This window comes from Arachis hypogaea, chromosome 11, assembly GCF_003086295.3.
Source record: "Arachis hypogaea cultivar Tifrunner chromosome 11, arahy.Tifrunner.gnm2.J5K5, whole genome shotgun sequence".
NCBI lineage: Eukaryota > Viridiplantae > Streptophyta > Magnoliopsida > Fabales > Fabaceae > Arachis > Arachis hypogaea.
Window position 1 is genome coordinate 1,815,823 of NC_092046.1, and position 18,036 is coordinate 1,833,858.

At 27.2% G+C, this 18,036-nt stretch overlaps 2 protein-coding genes across 2 annotated transcripts; one reads left to right on the forward strand and one right to left on the reverse strand.

Annotated features, from left to right (window-relative positions):
* Positions 1-4,081: 4,081 nt before the first annotated feature.
* LOC112719796 (uncharacterized) lies at positions 4,082-6,516 on the reverse strand. Its single transcript, XM_025770496.3, has 3 exons — positions 6,281-6,516; positions 5,422-5,686; positions 4,082-4,682 (listed from the first exon to the last, which is right to left on the reverse strand). The coding sequence occupies exons 1-3, from the start codon at positions 6,432-6,434 to the stop codon at positions 4,352-4,354; spliced, it is 750 nt and encodes a 249-aa protein (XP_025626281.1). The 5' UTR covers positions 6,435-6,516; the 3' UTR covers positions 4,082-4,351.
* Positions 6,517-14,648: 8,132 nt separating this feature from the next.
* LOC112719798 (xyloglucan endotransglucosylase protein 1-like) lies at positions 14,649-16,801 on the forward strand. The gene is made up of 3 exons (XM_025770499.3): positions 14,649-15,070; positions 15,805-15,998; positions 16,276-16,801. Exons 1-3 carry the CDS (start codon positions 14,795-14,797, stop codon positions 16,679-16,681), a joined length of 876 nt encoding a protein of 291 aa, XP_025626284.1. The 5' UTR covers positions 14,649-14,794; the 3' UTR covers positions 16,682-16,801.
* The last annotated feature ends 1,235 nt before the right edge of the window (positions 16,802-18,036 follow it).

The following is an 18,036-nucleotide window of genomic DNA, read 5'->3' on the forward strand; positions in this document are numbered from 1 at the left end:
AAACACATACCCTCTTGCTTTTCTCTGAACGTAATATCTTTTAATACGAAAAAAAATCTTAAAAAGAAGAGAGTTGAAAAATTGATAGTTGTGCTCGTTAAAATTGGAGATTAAAAACGTAAGAACAAGTTCAAAATCCTAACTTAATTGATTGGAAATGGTGATTCGATTTAAAAGGAATTAGAATTTTAAAATTGGAGAAGAAGAAGTATATTTGGTGAAATGATGAAAATGACATTGTTACCAAGTATCAAGAGAAATATAACGTCAATTGAAAAGAAAATAGAAGATAATGTAAATCTTGAAATTCTGATAGAAAGATAATTATCAATAATCACTGTATATATCACAAGGGGTAATTTACCCTTTATTTTAGAGAGGATATGGTAGAATTCATCTAATTTAAATGGTATAATTTCTTTATTTTCATTCAAAAATATTAAATCCAAATTCTAATATACGTATAATTTAATTTATTTTTAATATATATTTAGTTAGTATAATCTTCCATTTATTTTTAATATATACGTATAATTTAATTTATGCCTCAGTGAAGTGACCACTGACCAATAGTCCTATATATATCTTATCGGATATCTTTTTATTTTTATGAATAAATATCTTTTTCAATTTCTAATCATCGATCTGTCGAAAAAATAAATCGTCTTTTCATAATTCAAAAATTATTAATTCATTTCAAATCATCCAAACAATTTATCTAAACATTAAAAAAATCTTGAGTTTAAGTCCGAGATATGTTAAACTATATTTTTTATAAATTATTACATATAATAAAAGACAATAAAAATAGCAAATAAAATAGTCTAATGTACAAAATGAAATATACCATTTAAATAATGAAAAATGTTAAAAAATTATTAAAAATATTTTTTAATTATTAATATTTAAAAATATATATTAAAGTATATTATTAAATTAAAAGAATTAGATTGATGACTAAAAATAATTATTAAAAATAATAAATTTTAATAATTTTTTGGTATTTTTCTTAAATAATTTTATTAGAAAGAAGATTAACAAAGGCTATAGCTGCCTATATATAAAGGTATGGGCAAAAAGAAAAACACACACATAAATAGCGATAATAATTAACTAAACCTAGTTTGAAGCAATAGGGTCGACTAAAGTCGGAAGCACCTAGTTATAATGAGTCAGCACTGAATCTTTTTCCCTATGGAATTCGAATCTTTTGTTTGGTAGTTAGTTGAGTTAGTGGCTTAGTTGAGGAGCGTCGCTAATTATTTTTGGCATGCATGTAGAAATGGTGTAAATTTTAATGCAATTAACTGGGGTGTTTGGTGTGAATTGCATTCATATGGTATCTAATCACAAGTTGCACACTTTGTGAAACCCCAAAAATCAACCTTACCTTTTAAAATTGTCACAATCTAAAGGTGTTGTGAAATAATTATTACAAGTCGCTCGCAACCTTTTAATTAAAGTAGAGAGACATATGTCTGACTTTTGAAATTACTCAAAAAGTGATTTATGTGGCAAATTAGTTTTTTTATAAAATATAAATTGAAACATAAATTACAAATTAATTATTCTCACCATTATTGTTTACCACCACTCACCAATACCGTCACATTTCTTCTGTCTTTTACTCCTTCATCTATTTTCATCACCGTCTCTCGCGTTCTTGGCCTCCGTGATCCCATTTCACTGCTCCTATGTCCGCCTCCTCCATCAGCGCCATCGCATCTCGCCACCCTCTTTCACATCCTGAACTTTCATGACTCTTGTGTCCGTCTCCTTTAATCTACTAGCATCGTCACGTCTTTATCACCGTCTCTCACGTCCACCCATAGCCCCTGTTCACACCACCTTCATCCGCCTCCTCTAATAGTGCCGTCGAGTCTCACCACTACTTACTGTACCTAGTGCATCCGCCATCACTGCCGGGGCAGTAGTCTATTTCTCCCTCTTGAGCTAGGAATATAGAGCCAACAATGATATTAAGTTATTATTACTACCAATATATCATTTTGGAGGGGACTATTTCTAAAGTTCCAATGAGATGCATAAAACTATTTTTAAATTCTATAGTGCATAAACCATCATTTGAATTCTAAGTGTATATATATGAACACATATAATTATTATTAGAAACCAATAAGTTGAAACCAATGAAAAATCACATAAGGCAAATATTATTCTAAAATCAGTTATCAAAACCAACAATATAAAATATAAATTAAAATATACATATATTTATATATAAATATATTATAATTAATTTTAATGACTGATTTTAATATGTAAATAGCATTTTTTATATCAATTAAAAAAAGAAAAATAGGTCGATTCAATACCCATATTTAATTTTGAACGTGATGAACTTTAATGCAATGGATTTATAAGTCCTTTCAAAGATTGCATTTGAAAAATTTTACAAGACATAAATTAAAAAGTATTGCAAAATTATTGGATTCAAGTGGTTATAGAGAACCCAAAAATTGGAGAAGTACAAATGTTGAAAAATCACTAATTGAAACAAAAATCATGACTCAAATCTAATGCAACAATGATTTATATATAGGTCTTCTTTTCCAAAACTTCTACTTAAAAAAAAAATCATTGAAATAAATAAAAAAATATCTCTATTGCTCTTATATTACCTTTGGTCATTGTCCACAAAGTTGACATGTGTATGTGGATCCAAATTGAAAAGCTTGCATATATCAATACATAATTCTTCTCTCTTTTTGGTCCCAATGTTGTAAACATGGCCAACCTGACCCTTACATATGAATAATGATCTCATCAAATAATGCCTCACCAACATCATTGCCAATACCATGAACTTTGGTATCAACTTCTCAAGGACTGGTTAGGCCCATAAAGTTAGGAATGAGATTCGAATCCGCGACTTCTAAGTGAGTATGAAGAAACTATGTCATTTGAGTTATAGCTCCTTGGCCTGGTTAGGCCCATAATTAAACATAATTAAATAAGTCAAGTTATATAGTGCATGCATGCTTATTGCTTAGTGTGTTGCTGTAACATTAATTTATCTCTTACTCACTACTAATTAATTAAGTCTAATATACTGTAGTTTAATTTCTTTTTCTTGAGGGGGAAGGATTGGTGGTTTGATTTTATAGGTTGTAGCTATCCTTATAAATGTTCTGAACCAAACGACAGCCTTGTACCCCTTCCTTTTCCGAACAATTAAATGGTCACCAATTAGATATTATAGGGTACCCTACTCTACCTCATGGTTAGAAATAGAACACTATCATCATGCATGCATTTTTCTTCTTCACTACACACTAAGAAACAATGCAAAACTTTTAATTTTATCATATAGAAAAGTTTTTAAGTATACCGGTGTTTCAGTAATTTTTAACCGTTGATCTTAATTATATATATTATATATACTTTTTATAATTAAAATCAACAATTAAAAATTACTGAAACACCGATATACCAGTACACTTAAAAATTTTCCTAACTTATAATGTATGTATGTGGTCCTTGCTCTATAGTGTCAAATATATGAAAATTAATGTTTTTATTTATTTTATTTTACAATAAATGGACTTTTTTGTTACTATATTAAATCAAAGTGAAAATTCAAGTGCAGTCGACTTTACGTGAAGTTGATAGTTAAGAGTCGTTAGATGAAAATTTAGTATCAGTCAAATCATCTAACGGCTCTCACCTATCAACTTCACGTGAAGTCGACTGCACCTGAGTTTTCACCTTAAATCAAATGTAACAATTAATTATTATTATTATTATTATATCTCGTTACAAAAAAAATTAAAAGTAAAAAGAAAAAAAATTACAAATATCATGAGTGATTGAAAAAGCAATTCAAAATCAATATAGATCCATCATTAATTGACACTTCATTGTAGACCTATTCCTGCATCTTTGTCTGGGATAATCAGTCCATCATATAACACAATGTTTCATTTGTGGGGGATTGCTATGTTATGAAGTAGTTGGATCTTATTATGAATGAAGCCAAGGTCAATATATATAGCTAGCTAGAACTATCAATTGTAACAATAAATGAACTTTATTAAATACTACCGGAATTCCGAAACCATAATCATAAAAAAAACCTTGCATTAAATTGAAAAACATATGATGTCCATATCTCAAAAGATAATAGTACTCTTAGCCTTAATTAAATAACATAACAAACTAGCACAAAATTCAAAACATCAAATGTACTTAAATAACTCAATAATTAAACAGACATACCCAATTAAACAAATTTAATCTATTTCAAAAGACAGGACCAGGACCAACAACTCTTCAGAGTTCGACTTTATCTAGAGGGATAAGACTCGGTTACTGAAACTCAGTGATTGTTTTAGAAATTAGGCTTTGTTCGGCCTTCGTTGGCCATCTTGAAGAGCTGAGCCTGGGCGGCGGCCGCCTTGTTGGAGGTGATTGAGGCGACAAATCGGTCTCTGACCTGGGAGGTTGTGTATGGAAACTTGTGGTTGACAAGGGAATTGAGGTATGAAGCAGTGCCTTCCCTAAGGAGTGATCCAATTCCATCTTTTCTTGTGTTGGAGAGTGCTTGTGGCAATGTGATTCCAGAACTCATCCCTGGAACACTTGTCACACCAAATGCATTTCCTAGGGTTCCCCACCATCCAAGAACTCCGAAAATCAGTCCTGGATGATTGCTCCAGAAGCTGAAAGTTTATTTAAAAGAAAATAAGAAAAAAAAATCCATTATCATGTTATTATAATTAACAATAATGTGGTAATAATAATATGCCTATTTTGGAATATTAGTATATTACATATTAAATAATACTGTACTATAAATTATTGAATAAATGAACAAACAAAAAAATAATAATAAAATCAGAGAAATAACTGAATATATATATGTTAAAAAGGTTTGCATTTGTTTTAACTTATTTTGGTAAAAAAAAAAAACCCTTTAAAATGAAAAAGAGCATAGTTGTATCCTCATGCTTCAATAAATCTTAAAAAATAAATAACATTTCAAAAACTTAAGTTATTGCATGAAAATAATAACTTCCTAAAATAATAATATAAAAGAAAAAAGTTTCTAGTATATTTTTCAATAATAATAATAATAATAATACAGAGAATAATTTACTTTTAAAACAAGCACATCCTTAATCTGATTCCAATAATTTATTATAAATGTTTTTAAATATTAAATTGTTATCTATGATCTTTTAAAAAAAATCATATTATATTATATTACTAAATTAGTTATTAGTATAAAATATATTGAAATATAAAATATATATTAAAAATAAATTAAATAATATATGTATTTATATACAAATATACAAATATATATAATGACTGATTTAGTAGTTGATTTTTTGTGTTTAAAAAATATTTTTTAGTAAGGTAATTAATATGTAATGTATATGAAATTAATTAGCTTACTTGCAGGTACCACCAGAGAAGGGAGATGGTGTAGGAAGGAAAGGTGGTGAGGGGATGCTGGGGGTGCCAGGGTCAATTGGGGTGGTTGGTGTTGGTGACGACGGCGGCGAGTTGTAGTAACCACCACCTCCTGAGTGTGATGGTGGTGGTGAGCCACAGTTGCTGCTGCTTCCTCCATGTGATGGGCTTCCATGAGAGGGTGATGATCCATGCCCAGATCCATGAGATGCAGATGATGGAGTTGGAGTTTGTGGTGATAATGACCCTACAATTAATTAATTAACATTAATGTTTATATTACAAGATTAGGAATAATATAATATAAACATAATTAACATAAGAATATATATCATGCAAATTTAATTTTAAATAATGTTATATGATTAATAAATTAAAATTTATTTTTTTATCAATATTTTAAATATTAAATATTAAATTCTAATTATATAAAAATAAAATATGATAAAAAGTATATTGTACTTTAAGATTTTTCTCTAACTTTTGCTAAGCTATACTTTTCAGGGATTATTTTGCAAGTAGGACACTGGTTGAATAATTAAATAGAAAAGCTTTGTATTAAATAAAATAAAATAAAAAGATAAGTTACTTTAAAATGCATTAAATAAATTACATTAAAATTTTAATTTTTTTTAGAGAACTATATTTTTATTCTCATGAATTTTTTTAGTAGCTAGTAATGTATACTACTATATGTAATACATGTGGTATAGTAATATCTAAAATGGAGAAAAAAAATGTTGTCATAATTTTCTAACATTTTATAGATATATAAACAAAAACTTATACATATATAACATTATTATATTAGAAATTAAAGAAAAAAAAGAAGTAAATAAACCTGATGAGGGAGGAGTTCCTATACTTGGATCTGGAGTTGGAGTAATGTAGTAGTTCTTGTTATCTTCAAAGGTGGTGGTTGATGATATAACAGGAACTAGAATGTTGAATGTAGCAAGCAATGCAAGAAAGAAATGAATTGTTTTGGTCTCCATTTTTGTTCTAGAAGAAGAAGAAGAAGAAGAAGAAGTGTGGTGTGTGGAGAAAGGGAACAAAAGGATGGAATAAATATAAAATGGTTTGAAGGTAATAAGAGAGAAGGGAAGTTAATAGTAGCAGGTGGGGTTTTATGTGGTTAGTTGATGTTGGTGTACGCTGCATTTACTCCTTACTATTTCAATTATTTACTACTTACTCCAATAATAATAATAATAATAATAATAATAATAATAATAATTTATTATTTTGATATCTTGTCTGTGTAAAATAATTTTATATGTGTAATTAATTATGAAATATTATGTCAATAAAAATAACTATTTTTTTTACATTAATTACATCGTTTACATAAATAATCATACAAAAACGGATGTAATCGAATGATTATCAATCACTAATGTATTTGTGTATAAATACATGTATGTATAGTTTAATTTATCTTTAACATATATTTATATTTTAACATATATTTTATACTAATAACTAACTTTGATGATTAATTTTAGTGTACACATAACTATTATTATTACATTGTTAGTGGATTACGTTTACTTTTTAAGGATTAAAATATGTATATATGCATATACCTTTTTAAGGATTATTTTAACCGGTATCTCTTTAATTAATCAAACTTTAATTTATTAATATCCCAATTGAGTGGTTTAACTTTATATATGTTACTAATTGTTTCATAGGTATTATATATTTAGTCACGCCAATTTCTTTAATTTGTTATGCTTATTGTAAATTTTTGTTAATATACTGAAAAAGTTTTGTTGAGAGTAACTTACATTTCTCTTTAATTTTTACCGATGAATTTTTACCATTGCGAAAATCTTTATTCGTTGTAGTAGTGATCACTTGTTATTGACAAGGAAGTGTTCAACGCCCCAATATTTATGGGAGCTGATGATGGAGACACACCCAATGAAAGAACATCAATTTATCCATAGTATATAGATACTCTTGTTATAACATATATGATCAAATTAAACCAACTTGAAAAAGGTCGAATAATCAATTTAATCATTTATGTAAATAAGTATTAGGAGGTTAAATTTTATATTATACATATAATAATTTATTAACTAACAATATTTAAGAATACCATAATAACAAAAATATTTGTCCGTATTACTCAATTAAACAGGATAGAAATGCATCAATTTTAGTATAAATTATAAATATTTCTTAAAAATATATATGACTTTTTAGATATTAATTAATGTATAACAAATATTCAAAATTTGGTGTTACATATTATTTTAATAATTTGTTTGAATTTCAATGTAAACATAAAAAATATATTAATATAAAATTTATTTTTTTGGTGAATATTTAGCTAACATTATCTTTATACTTTAAGACTTAAGTATTAAATTTTAAATTCTAAAGATTAAAATTTAATTCTTAATAATATAAAAATAAATCATTAACTAAAAATATTGATTAATATTAATAAAAAATATTTATTTTTTTATTTTTTTTAAATATGTTATACGTAATCCACTGTTCTTATATATATATATATATATATATATATATATATATATATATATATATATTACGTTCATAGACACCCTTAAAAAAAAGTCTTTATTGATATTAAACAGTATAAAGACAGTTTTATCTTCTTCCATGTCTCAATATTATTTTGTATGTATTTAGCATTCAATAAAATTAGACATCTAAATATATTTTGAATCAACTATGATGTGAGCTTCATTTAAGGGTTTATTGTTGGTCAATGGGTTGCTTTATGCATAAGACGGGATTCGAACCCCGACACTTAATTAAGCGGACGAGTGAACTGACCACTCGATCAACTCAAGTTGATTCTTTTTCTTCCTCTTTTATTATCTTCTTTTTTGCGCTTTTTTTTTCAATGTCGTGGTCGTAGTTGCTGCCACCTTTTTTTTTCTTCTTCTCTTTTTTTTCTCATTTTTCTTTATTATTGTCTTTTTCTTATTTTTTATCCTTTTCCTTTTCTATATATTTTTAGTAAAAATATTGAGGATATAAATTTTAATATACAATATAAAAATTTTAGTGCATAAAAAAATTAGTGCACAATATAAATAAATTTATATATTATATTAAATAAATTTTTATGCTAAAGAAGTCTAGAAATTAAATAAAAAATTACATAATAGACATGCATTTTTGTTTTTGTTGAATTATACCAATCTAGTTGAATTTTAGTTAAAAAATGTTTGTACATATAAGGTCAAAGTAAGTATTTATGTCTTAGACTTTCACATGATTTAAAATCTATAACAGATTTAGCTTGCCAATAGAATACCACCCAACCCCACCGAAATAAATAAATAAATAAATAATTAAATAAATAAATAAATAAAAACAAACAAGTTAAACAAAACCAGATTGGCTTTCCTATATATAGCTAGCCAGTTCCAAACTTCCTATAAATTATGTTGATGCATGCATGGGCTGTCACTAATAATTGTCTTCTCTGTGAGAAGCAACAAACCAGCTCACACCCAATCTTTTTTCTATCAAACCAAACTTATCCATCATTTTAAATTCCTCATATTTAAACTTTATAATCATCCAAATAAAGTGGTAAAAAAAATCACCCATATATTTTAAGAAAACAAAAAGTACTCTATGTTCATGTATATATATTAAAATATATTTTTTATCCGTAAAATTTATTAAAAATTTTAAAAATATTTTTAGATTTTATTTTATTTTAATTTTATTTTAAAAATTTTTTATTTATATCAAATATTTTTATTGGCTAATTTTTTTAAAAAAATTTAAAATCAATTCAGCAACAATTTTATAAGAACAACCATTAATACAAATAAACCAAAAATAATTATCATATATTATTGTTGGATTAGTTTTAATTTTTTTTTTTAAATTTCCTGTATGTCAGTCATATATTTAATGTAAATTAAAAATTTTTAAGATAAAATTAAAATAAAATAAAAATTAAGAATATTTATAAAATTTTTGTCAAATTTTAAAAAGAATAATATATATATTGAAAAATATAAAAAAATAATAATAATTGAGTCCAACGGATGCCTAGCTAATAAAAGATGAGTCAATGGAAGGTTTGAATTTGATAGGGATTGAATAGATTACTAAGAGTGGCACCAAAGTTCCAACTCGTATTTACTTCTCACCCCAACATTTTTGTGCAATCTCACCTAATATCTGCAATTCTCATTTATTTCCGAATAACAACTCAATCACTTCTTATTTGTGATTTCTGAAGACAAATTCATTCTTCTGTGTCAAGTATTCACACTAGATCACACCCCTTCTTTCATTACGTAAAAGGAAAGAAAAAATTTCTAAATTAGCTTGAAAGACAACGAAAACTTTGATAAAAAATTTATTTTTTTTATTCTTAATTTTTACTTCTGTAAAATTAATTAGTCCTTAATATTTTTTTGTATTAATAATAGAATAAAATTATATAGTATATTAAACTTTTGATTTATTCGGTAAAAATCAATTAGAATTGATATTTTTTTTGAATCTCATTTTTTAGGGATAATGGTTAGGGTTGATTAGTTTTTTTATTTTACTTTTTCGTTGTTTTCTTTTTCAAATACATTGATTGAATTTATTGTGTAAAACTAAAAAATATTAATAATTTTTAAATTATTTTTATTTATAAAAATTAAATAAAGGATATATTAGTAATTAACGATCACATAAGCATATTCTAAAGAGAGATTATTGACAAAAAGACTAATTAGTCTTATAAAATTAAATATCAAGGACTGAAATAAATATTTTTTTTATTGGAAGCCTCATAGAGTTATAGTCTTTCAAAAAAATTATCAAAAAAATTATCAGAGAGACTGAAATAGATATTCACTCTTAAATTTATATGAAGGTTTTGCTAAAAAAAATCAATTAAAGTTCTAAATTATCATCTTTATTCTAAATAAAATTGATTTTTTTATTGTTTTGATATTTTCAAAAATTAAATATACATTTAAATTCTTACTTTTTTAAGAACTAAGAGGATAATTACAAAAATAACTTAGGACTCCTAATTTACTAATAATTGTCTTAATGATATTCTCAAAATTATTACCAAATTTAAAAACATCGGTTAAGAGAGTAAACTAAAAAAGAAAAGTTTTATTTTTTTCTTGTTTACCAAATATATAAAAAATACTTAAAAATTAACTTTTTTTTTTCCATTTACATTTTCTATTAAGAGTACTTGTTAGAAAAGTAAAAGCTTTTGAAACTTCACTACATTACTAATACTATTATTCCATCCATTCTCGAATACTAATTATCTAGTTTTGAGTTTTTACACAAATAACAAAATAGTTAAATGTGCTGGAAATCTTGAATTATATTATAAAAATTAATTAAAAAGTAAATTACATAATTGCTCTTAATATCATCAATAATTATTCTGTTTAATTATTTTACTGTTTTTTTTCTCTTTCATCCTATCCCTTAATTTAGAGCTATGACTATAAAATACAAATAACAATGCTAGATTGGTTTTCTAATTAATGGACCTTTATTTGTGGAAGAAAAAAATTCTAGAAAGTAGACACTTATTTAAGAAAGGAGGAAACAGCATTTTAGTTTCATTTGGACATAAATATATAGATAAAAATAATTATAAAACAATTGTGAATATAATGTGTTAATAATATTCTATATTGCGTATATATTTAAATGATAATATATTTATTTATATAGTGCATAAATAAATAAAATAAAAAATTTACATATAAATTAAAGATTTTTAAAGTGTTTTTATTTTATAAATTTTTATATGTACAATTTTTATGTAATATATTGTATAATTTATTTAATTGATTTCGTTAAAAATTAAGAGGAGGAAACAGAAGTTCTTAAAGTTTTATAATAAGCACCAACTATTAGTAATTTAATATAATCGAGTATTGAAACTAATTCATTCCAAATTGAAAATAATAGTAAGTAATCCATTTGGCACTTGAATAGCTAATAATAAGCATACAATGCCTCCTTAATAGTTAATATATATTTAATTATCTCTTGCAGCTTAATATCTATCATAATAGAAACTTAACATATATATACACTTTGATTAATTCCTTTTTGATAGAAGAAGTTTTAATGGTACTCTTGAGAGAAATATGAGAAGTTTTAGTTGCTAGAGTTACCAAATCTCATTTATTATTTTATTAAATATTTATTGCCAAAAGACAACACCCATCTATAATTATCGTTTTAAAATGTTATTCCCACACCATCTATAGTCCTTAATAAAATTTGAAGCAATTTGATAATTCAATATTATATTTAATGGTTTATTCAAAATCATCTTTAATAATAATAAACGCATGTCCGTGTGTGAAAATTTTTTTTAACGGTATCTCTCAATCCGACAGGTTAAGAACGAATAGAAAATTTATGGATTTATTTAGGAGTGACACACAGAAAAACCTGTTCCGCTTTATCCCACCCTGCCAAAAGTCTGCCATCTGATGGGCTATCCCGCCCTACCTAGTAAGGCGGTCCTGAATTCCTCTCTCGCTCCTCCTAACGGCGGGACAGCGGGTGGCCCGCTAAATCTTTTTTTTTAAATAAATTATTAATATTAAACAATATATATAATTTCATAACCATTTCAATAAATTTATAATTTCTAAAGACATAAAAAAGTTATAATTTCTAATTTCACAATCATTAAAGTCTTTATAACCATAAATATGTAATAAATATAACTATAAATCAAATTTTTTGAAACAAAATAATAAAACCAACATTGTCCAAAGCAAAACAAAACATGGTGCAAAATATATGATTACGGAAATGTTTGGTAACCAAAGAAAATCAGCCAAAAATAGACATGTTTTAATTAAACATCTTCATGTTTGTAATCAATCAAACATAAAACATGAACATATTTAATTATCATCTTCATCCTCTTGTTGATCAATAACATCATAAAAATTTTTAAAAAAAGTCATGACAAAAAAAAAAAAATTTGCCCCGCCCCGCTGAAGCCCACGAGATTAGGCGGTTCGTGTTAGACGGACTTTTTAAGTTTGATGGTCTCAAATTTTTAGTGCAGTTCGCCTTTTCTTGGCGGGTTACGCGAGCCGACCCTGCGAGTTTTGATTCGTTTGCCATCCCTAGATTTGTCGCTAACCAATGGATTGTTAGATACATAAGACAGAATTCGAATTTTAACACTTTTTTTTTTGGACATAATCTCAACACTTATTTAAACATATTAATGAACTAACCACTAAAGTAATCTAACTAATTGGTTCATGTTTCTGTGTGTATAATTGTGTATCTATATAGAAATATTTATTGGGCCCAACATGCAAAAGCTAAAGTTTGAGATCCAAACATGGCAACTCTACTACAATCCATAGGCCTACGAGAACAGCAAAATGTTTCACTGTCTCTTAATTTTGGAGACAAATTGGACAAATAGGGTCTTTATTTACTCTTTACTCTTTACTGAGCCAATTATACTCTCTAGCTCTATAGCTAAATTTTCAATTTCAACAATTTTAAACTTTATGTTCCTTATTAGATAACAGAACCATTAATAAATTTAAGGTAAGTTCTATAATGCCTTTGTTATGGTACTTAAATTGCTTAACTTTTTAAAAAAAAATAAAATAAAATATTTAAAATAAAAAGTAAATCATGTAAAATTTATTAAATATTATTTGTTTATTTTTTTTAGTAACTTAGATACAAAGTGATAAATACCATAGCATTTACCTAAGTTTAATATGTACATATTTAACAAAAAGTACGGAGTCAACATCACTCCATCGAACTAATTTGAAAATCAACCAATAATTAGAAAAAAAAATTTAATAAAAAATTCAAAACTCAGATAAAAAGAACATTATTTGAAAATTAAACAAAATAAATTAATTTAAGATATAAAATTTTAGATTTAAAATTGAAAGTTTAGAATTTAAAATTTAAAATTTAGGTTAGCAAAAATAAAAAGTAATTGGTCAACTCAGAGAGTATAATAAAAACTTTGCAGTTGACCAGGATAGTATTAATTTAAGGTATAAAATTTTAGATTTAAAATAAAAAATTTAAAAGTTTAAAATTTAAAATTTAGGTTAGCAAAAATAAAAAGTAATTGGTCAACTCAGAGAGTATAATAAATACTTTGCAGTTGACTAGGATAGTGGTGGCTGAAATTATAATGTTTGGAGGTAGGAAAAAGAAATTAAAAAATAATTAAAAATAAAATTAAATGAGTGTGTTTGTTTAGTTGTGGCCCAATAATTATTTTTCAGCTGAAGTCAACTTCTTAATGGGTTTAATTACTAAAATAAAAAAATGTTTTATCTATTTTTATATGGTAATTTTATGCTAAGTTGACATGTCACAGACAGTTTGATGCATCTATCAACCTATATAGGATTCTCACACACCACACTTTGGCTAATTGTTGTCACTTTAATATTGTTACCAATGGTGATTTTGAAAAATAAATAAAAAAATGAACTAAATTAAATGTTAATACGGAATATTTGTAAAATAAAAAAATGGTGAAAATTCAGGTACAGTCGACGTTGATAGTTGAGAGCCGTTAGATGAAAATTTAGTCAAATTAGTCAAATCATCTAACGACTCTCAATTATCAACTTCACGTGAAGTTGACTGCACTTGAGTTTTCAACTAAAAAAATAATGTATTCTCGTTGAAACAGCAAGCTCATGTTTTTCCAGTGGTACAACTATTAGGAAAAATTTCAAGTGTACTAGAAACACCGGTGTTCCAGTTATTTAAACAGTTGATTTTAATTAATATATATTATATATTTTTTATAATTCAGATCAACGGTTAAAATAATTAGAACATCGGTGTTTCTGATGCACCTAAAATTTTTCCCAACTATTAAACGGTTTCTTAACATAGAATTTCTCTTAATATATGCATGTGCATGTATACCTAATTATTAGGTATAAGGAAGACAAAATTATTCTTATTTATTACAAAAAAATATAATCATAGTTTAGCATTTTTCTATTTAAGGAAGTACCTAATTTTGAGGTTTGACTCTTTGTCCAACGTCAAAATGTCAAGAGACACCACCAACTATCTTCATATCCCTCTCATCATCTTTCTCAAACAAAACAAAAAGAACCAACATTTTTTTTCAATTTTTCAAATTGTTGTTTGCAACTGCAATTGCAACAGCAACATTGCGGTTGTATTCGACAGATTAGACACCTTCATTTGCAACAATTTGTCACACCCAAATGTTTTAATTTCGTACAAACTTTTTATATAAATTAATCATTAATAATTCCCCTAATAATCAATTTCCCAAAAACAAAAAGGAAAAATTGAATTAATAATTAAAAAAATGGCTCCTTCATGGGGTGGTTCATATTTTCTCCTTCTTTGTATGTTGTTAGGGTTCAGCACAATTGCATATGGTGGGAATTTCAACACTGATTTTGACCTTCTATTTGGAGATGATAGGGTTAAGATTTCTGATGGTGGACAAAGCATGTCTCTCTCAATGGATAAATATTCTGGTTCTGGGGTTGCTACCAAGGATCAATTCTTGTTTGGAAGATTTGACATGAAGATCAAGCTTGTTGGAGGAAACTCTGCAGGAACTGTTACTGCATTTTATGTATGTATTTCTTTCTTTTCATTAACTCCTAATTTAATTACCTTCATATTTATATAAAGGTTTAACTAATTAAAGTGATGGTTTCTGTAGTTTTATCAATTTTGTAAATAAATTCATATATTTTAAAAATTTATAATTAAGCTTTCATATTTTACAAAAATTTGTGATTAGGTTCTTGTCCCATACAAAAATATTTATTTTTAAGCATAATTTTGTAAGAATTTGATTGAAAAAGTTATACAAAATAAGGATATACTCACAAATAAAAGTAATTTACAATTATATATAATTAGTGGCGAAAGGAAATTGAAAAATCAGTGTACGAAAAAAAGGATGAATGTTTCCTTAGAAGAGATCATATGGTGATTTTTTTTTTCTAATGGACAAGTTTGATACAAAATTTTACATATGAAATTTACACTACTCTATTTTTATCCCTAACTAATATAAATGGATATGTTACGTTTATATTAAAATCAATAACTAGTATAAAATATATGTTAGAATATAAAATACACATAGAAAATTAACTAAATAATACATGTATTTATATATAAATATATGGTAACTGATTTTAGGGTATAAATATAATTTTTGAATATAAATATACTCGAAGCGTGTAGCACATCAACATATATAGCCTCAAGATTCTTGATGAATTATGTGTAGCATTACTATATGTTAGTTTTGATTATTTGACATGTAATGTCGATGTTGATGGTGCGTGCATGCAGCTAAGCTCTCAAGGAGATCACCATGATGAGGTTGATCTTGAGTTCTTGGGGAACTTAACCGGAGATCCATATATGCTATCAACAAATGTGTTTGCAAATGGTGTTGGGGGTCGTGAGGTTCAATACTATCTTTGGTTTGATCCAACAGCAGATTATCACACCTATTCCATTGATTGGAGCCCTACCCGCATAATGTAAGCTAATTACACGGTGAAAACTCAAGTACAGTTAACTTTATGTGAAGTTAATAGCTAAAAGCCGTTTGATGCTAATTTAATCAAACCTGTCAAATCATTTAACTATTCTCAACTATCAACTTCATATTAAATTAAGTGCATATGAGTTTATACCTAACTAAACACTATACATTAATTTCCATTCATGCAACTTCATCTTCTAATAATATAAACATTTGTGGATTAGTTCATACAATAATATATATCTTGTTTTGTGGTGTATTTGGGATTGCAGAATCTGGGTGGACGACACTCCAATCAGAGTGATAAACAACAAAGAAATAATCGGTGTTCCATTCCCAACAAAGCAACCAATGAGACTGTACACAACACTCTGGAATGGGGATGCATGGGCAACAAGGTGGGGCCAAGTGAAGATTGACTTGTCACAAGCACCATTTATAGCAAGGTTCAAGAACTACAATGGCACTGCTTGTGTTCCAAAGAAAGGTATAGCAGATTGCAAGGGTTTTGGTGCTTCAATGAAGAAAGGTATTGACAATGAAAACAAGAAAAAGTTGAAGCAAGTTAACTCAAAGTGGGTTGTTTATCACTATTGCCGTGATTTGAGGCGTTATGCTCATGGATTACCCTTTGAATGCCGTAGGGACAACATGGCACACAGTGATAATAATCAATAAATAATAAGGGAAATGGGATTTTTGGGGAATCAATTTATTACTTTCTTAGCCTACTAAATCCTTTATTTGGTGTTTGAGGGATATATATATACGGTGGATACTCCCATGATGACATCTTCACATGAAGATAGCATTGTGAATCATTAGATGATTTGATAAAGTTGACTAAATATTTTTGATTAATCATCTAAGGATTCACAATATCATCTTCATATAAAGATGTCATTATGTGAGTATTCCCCTATATATATTATACTTATATCATTAAAAGAGGATCATATTCGATTTTACTCTTTTAAATTGTATTGTTGTACCATGTTTTATACTTAAAATATAGTATATTTAGTTCCAAAAATTATAATATTTTTCAATCATGTTACGTATATACAAAAAATCAACTACCAATCGTACTCTATCAGGTACTTCAAGAAGAAAATTGTATGTTCTATAATTCTATTACCACTTCAGTAATCATACTATATAAATGTATGTAGTACAAGAAGTTAAAAAGCTCACTCCATTATCACTTGACACTAATTGCAAGAAGATGACCAAAAAGGAAAAATAACAACTAATACTACAAAATTGAAGTGTGGAATGCTACATGAAACAAAACCAGCACTTTTCTCTTTTATGTATAAGCACATCTAAGCACTTTTCTTTAACACTAGTTGAGTTCTACAATTCATTTTGAAGAGTAAATCAGTTCACTATGTAATAAAAGAATGAATATAAGAATGTTTCTCATTTTTCAAAGGATTGAACGTAAACATTTTCTTACTTTGAGAGCTCGTTGAAATTCTTGAATTTGATCAAATCACATGCAACCATGCATTTCATCTTCTAGATTTGTGTCTTCCAAACCAAAAATAGATCATAGCAGCCACAGCAGCACTAATAGCTCCTGCTAACCCTAATCCCTTCACCACCACCGGCCACGGCGGCAACTCCAACTCCTCCTCTTCGCCGCCACATCGAGAACCTCTGCGGCCATCGAGCCCTGCCACTCCTATCACTCTCTCTGCCTCCCTAACCCTCTCTCTCAAACCAATCGCAACCCACTCCATGCACCTTGCTCTCTCCTCGCAATTCCTCAACGCCTTCTCCAATTTCTCGATCTTCTCCGTTAGGATCCCAATTTCCCCCAATTTCTCATCGATTTTCTCCATCAGCGATTGTTCAACCCTAAATCTCTTGCTTCTCTCTTTGATCTCATTTATCTCTGTGACTATGAGCTTCCGCTCCAGCTCCCTCGCCTTCATCTCACTCCGCGCGTTCTCTTGCTTCAACGCCTTCCTTTCTCTCTCTAGAACCTCAGCCAGAGTTTTTCTCTCTTCTAGAAGCTTCCGCAGCTC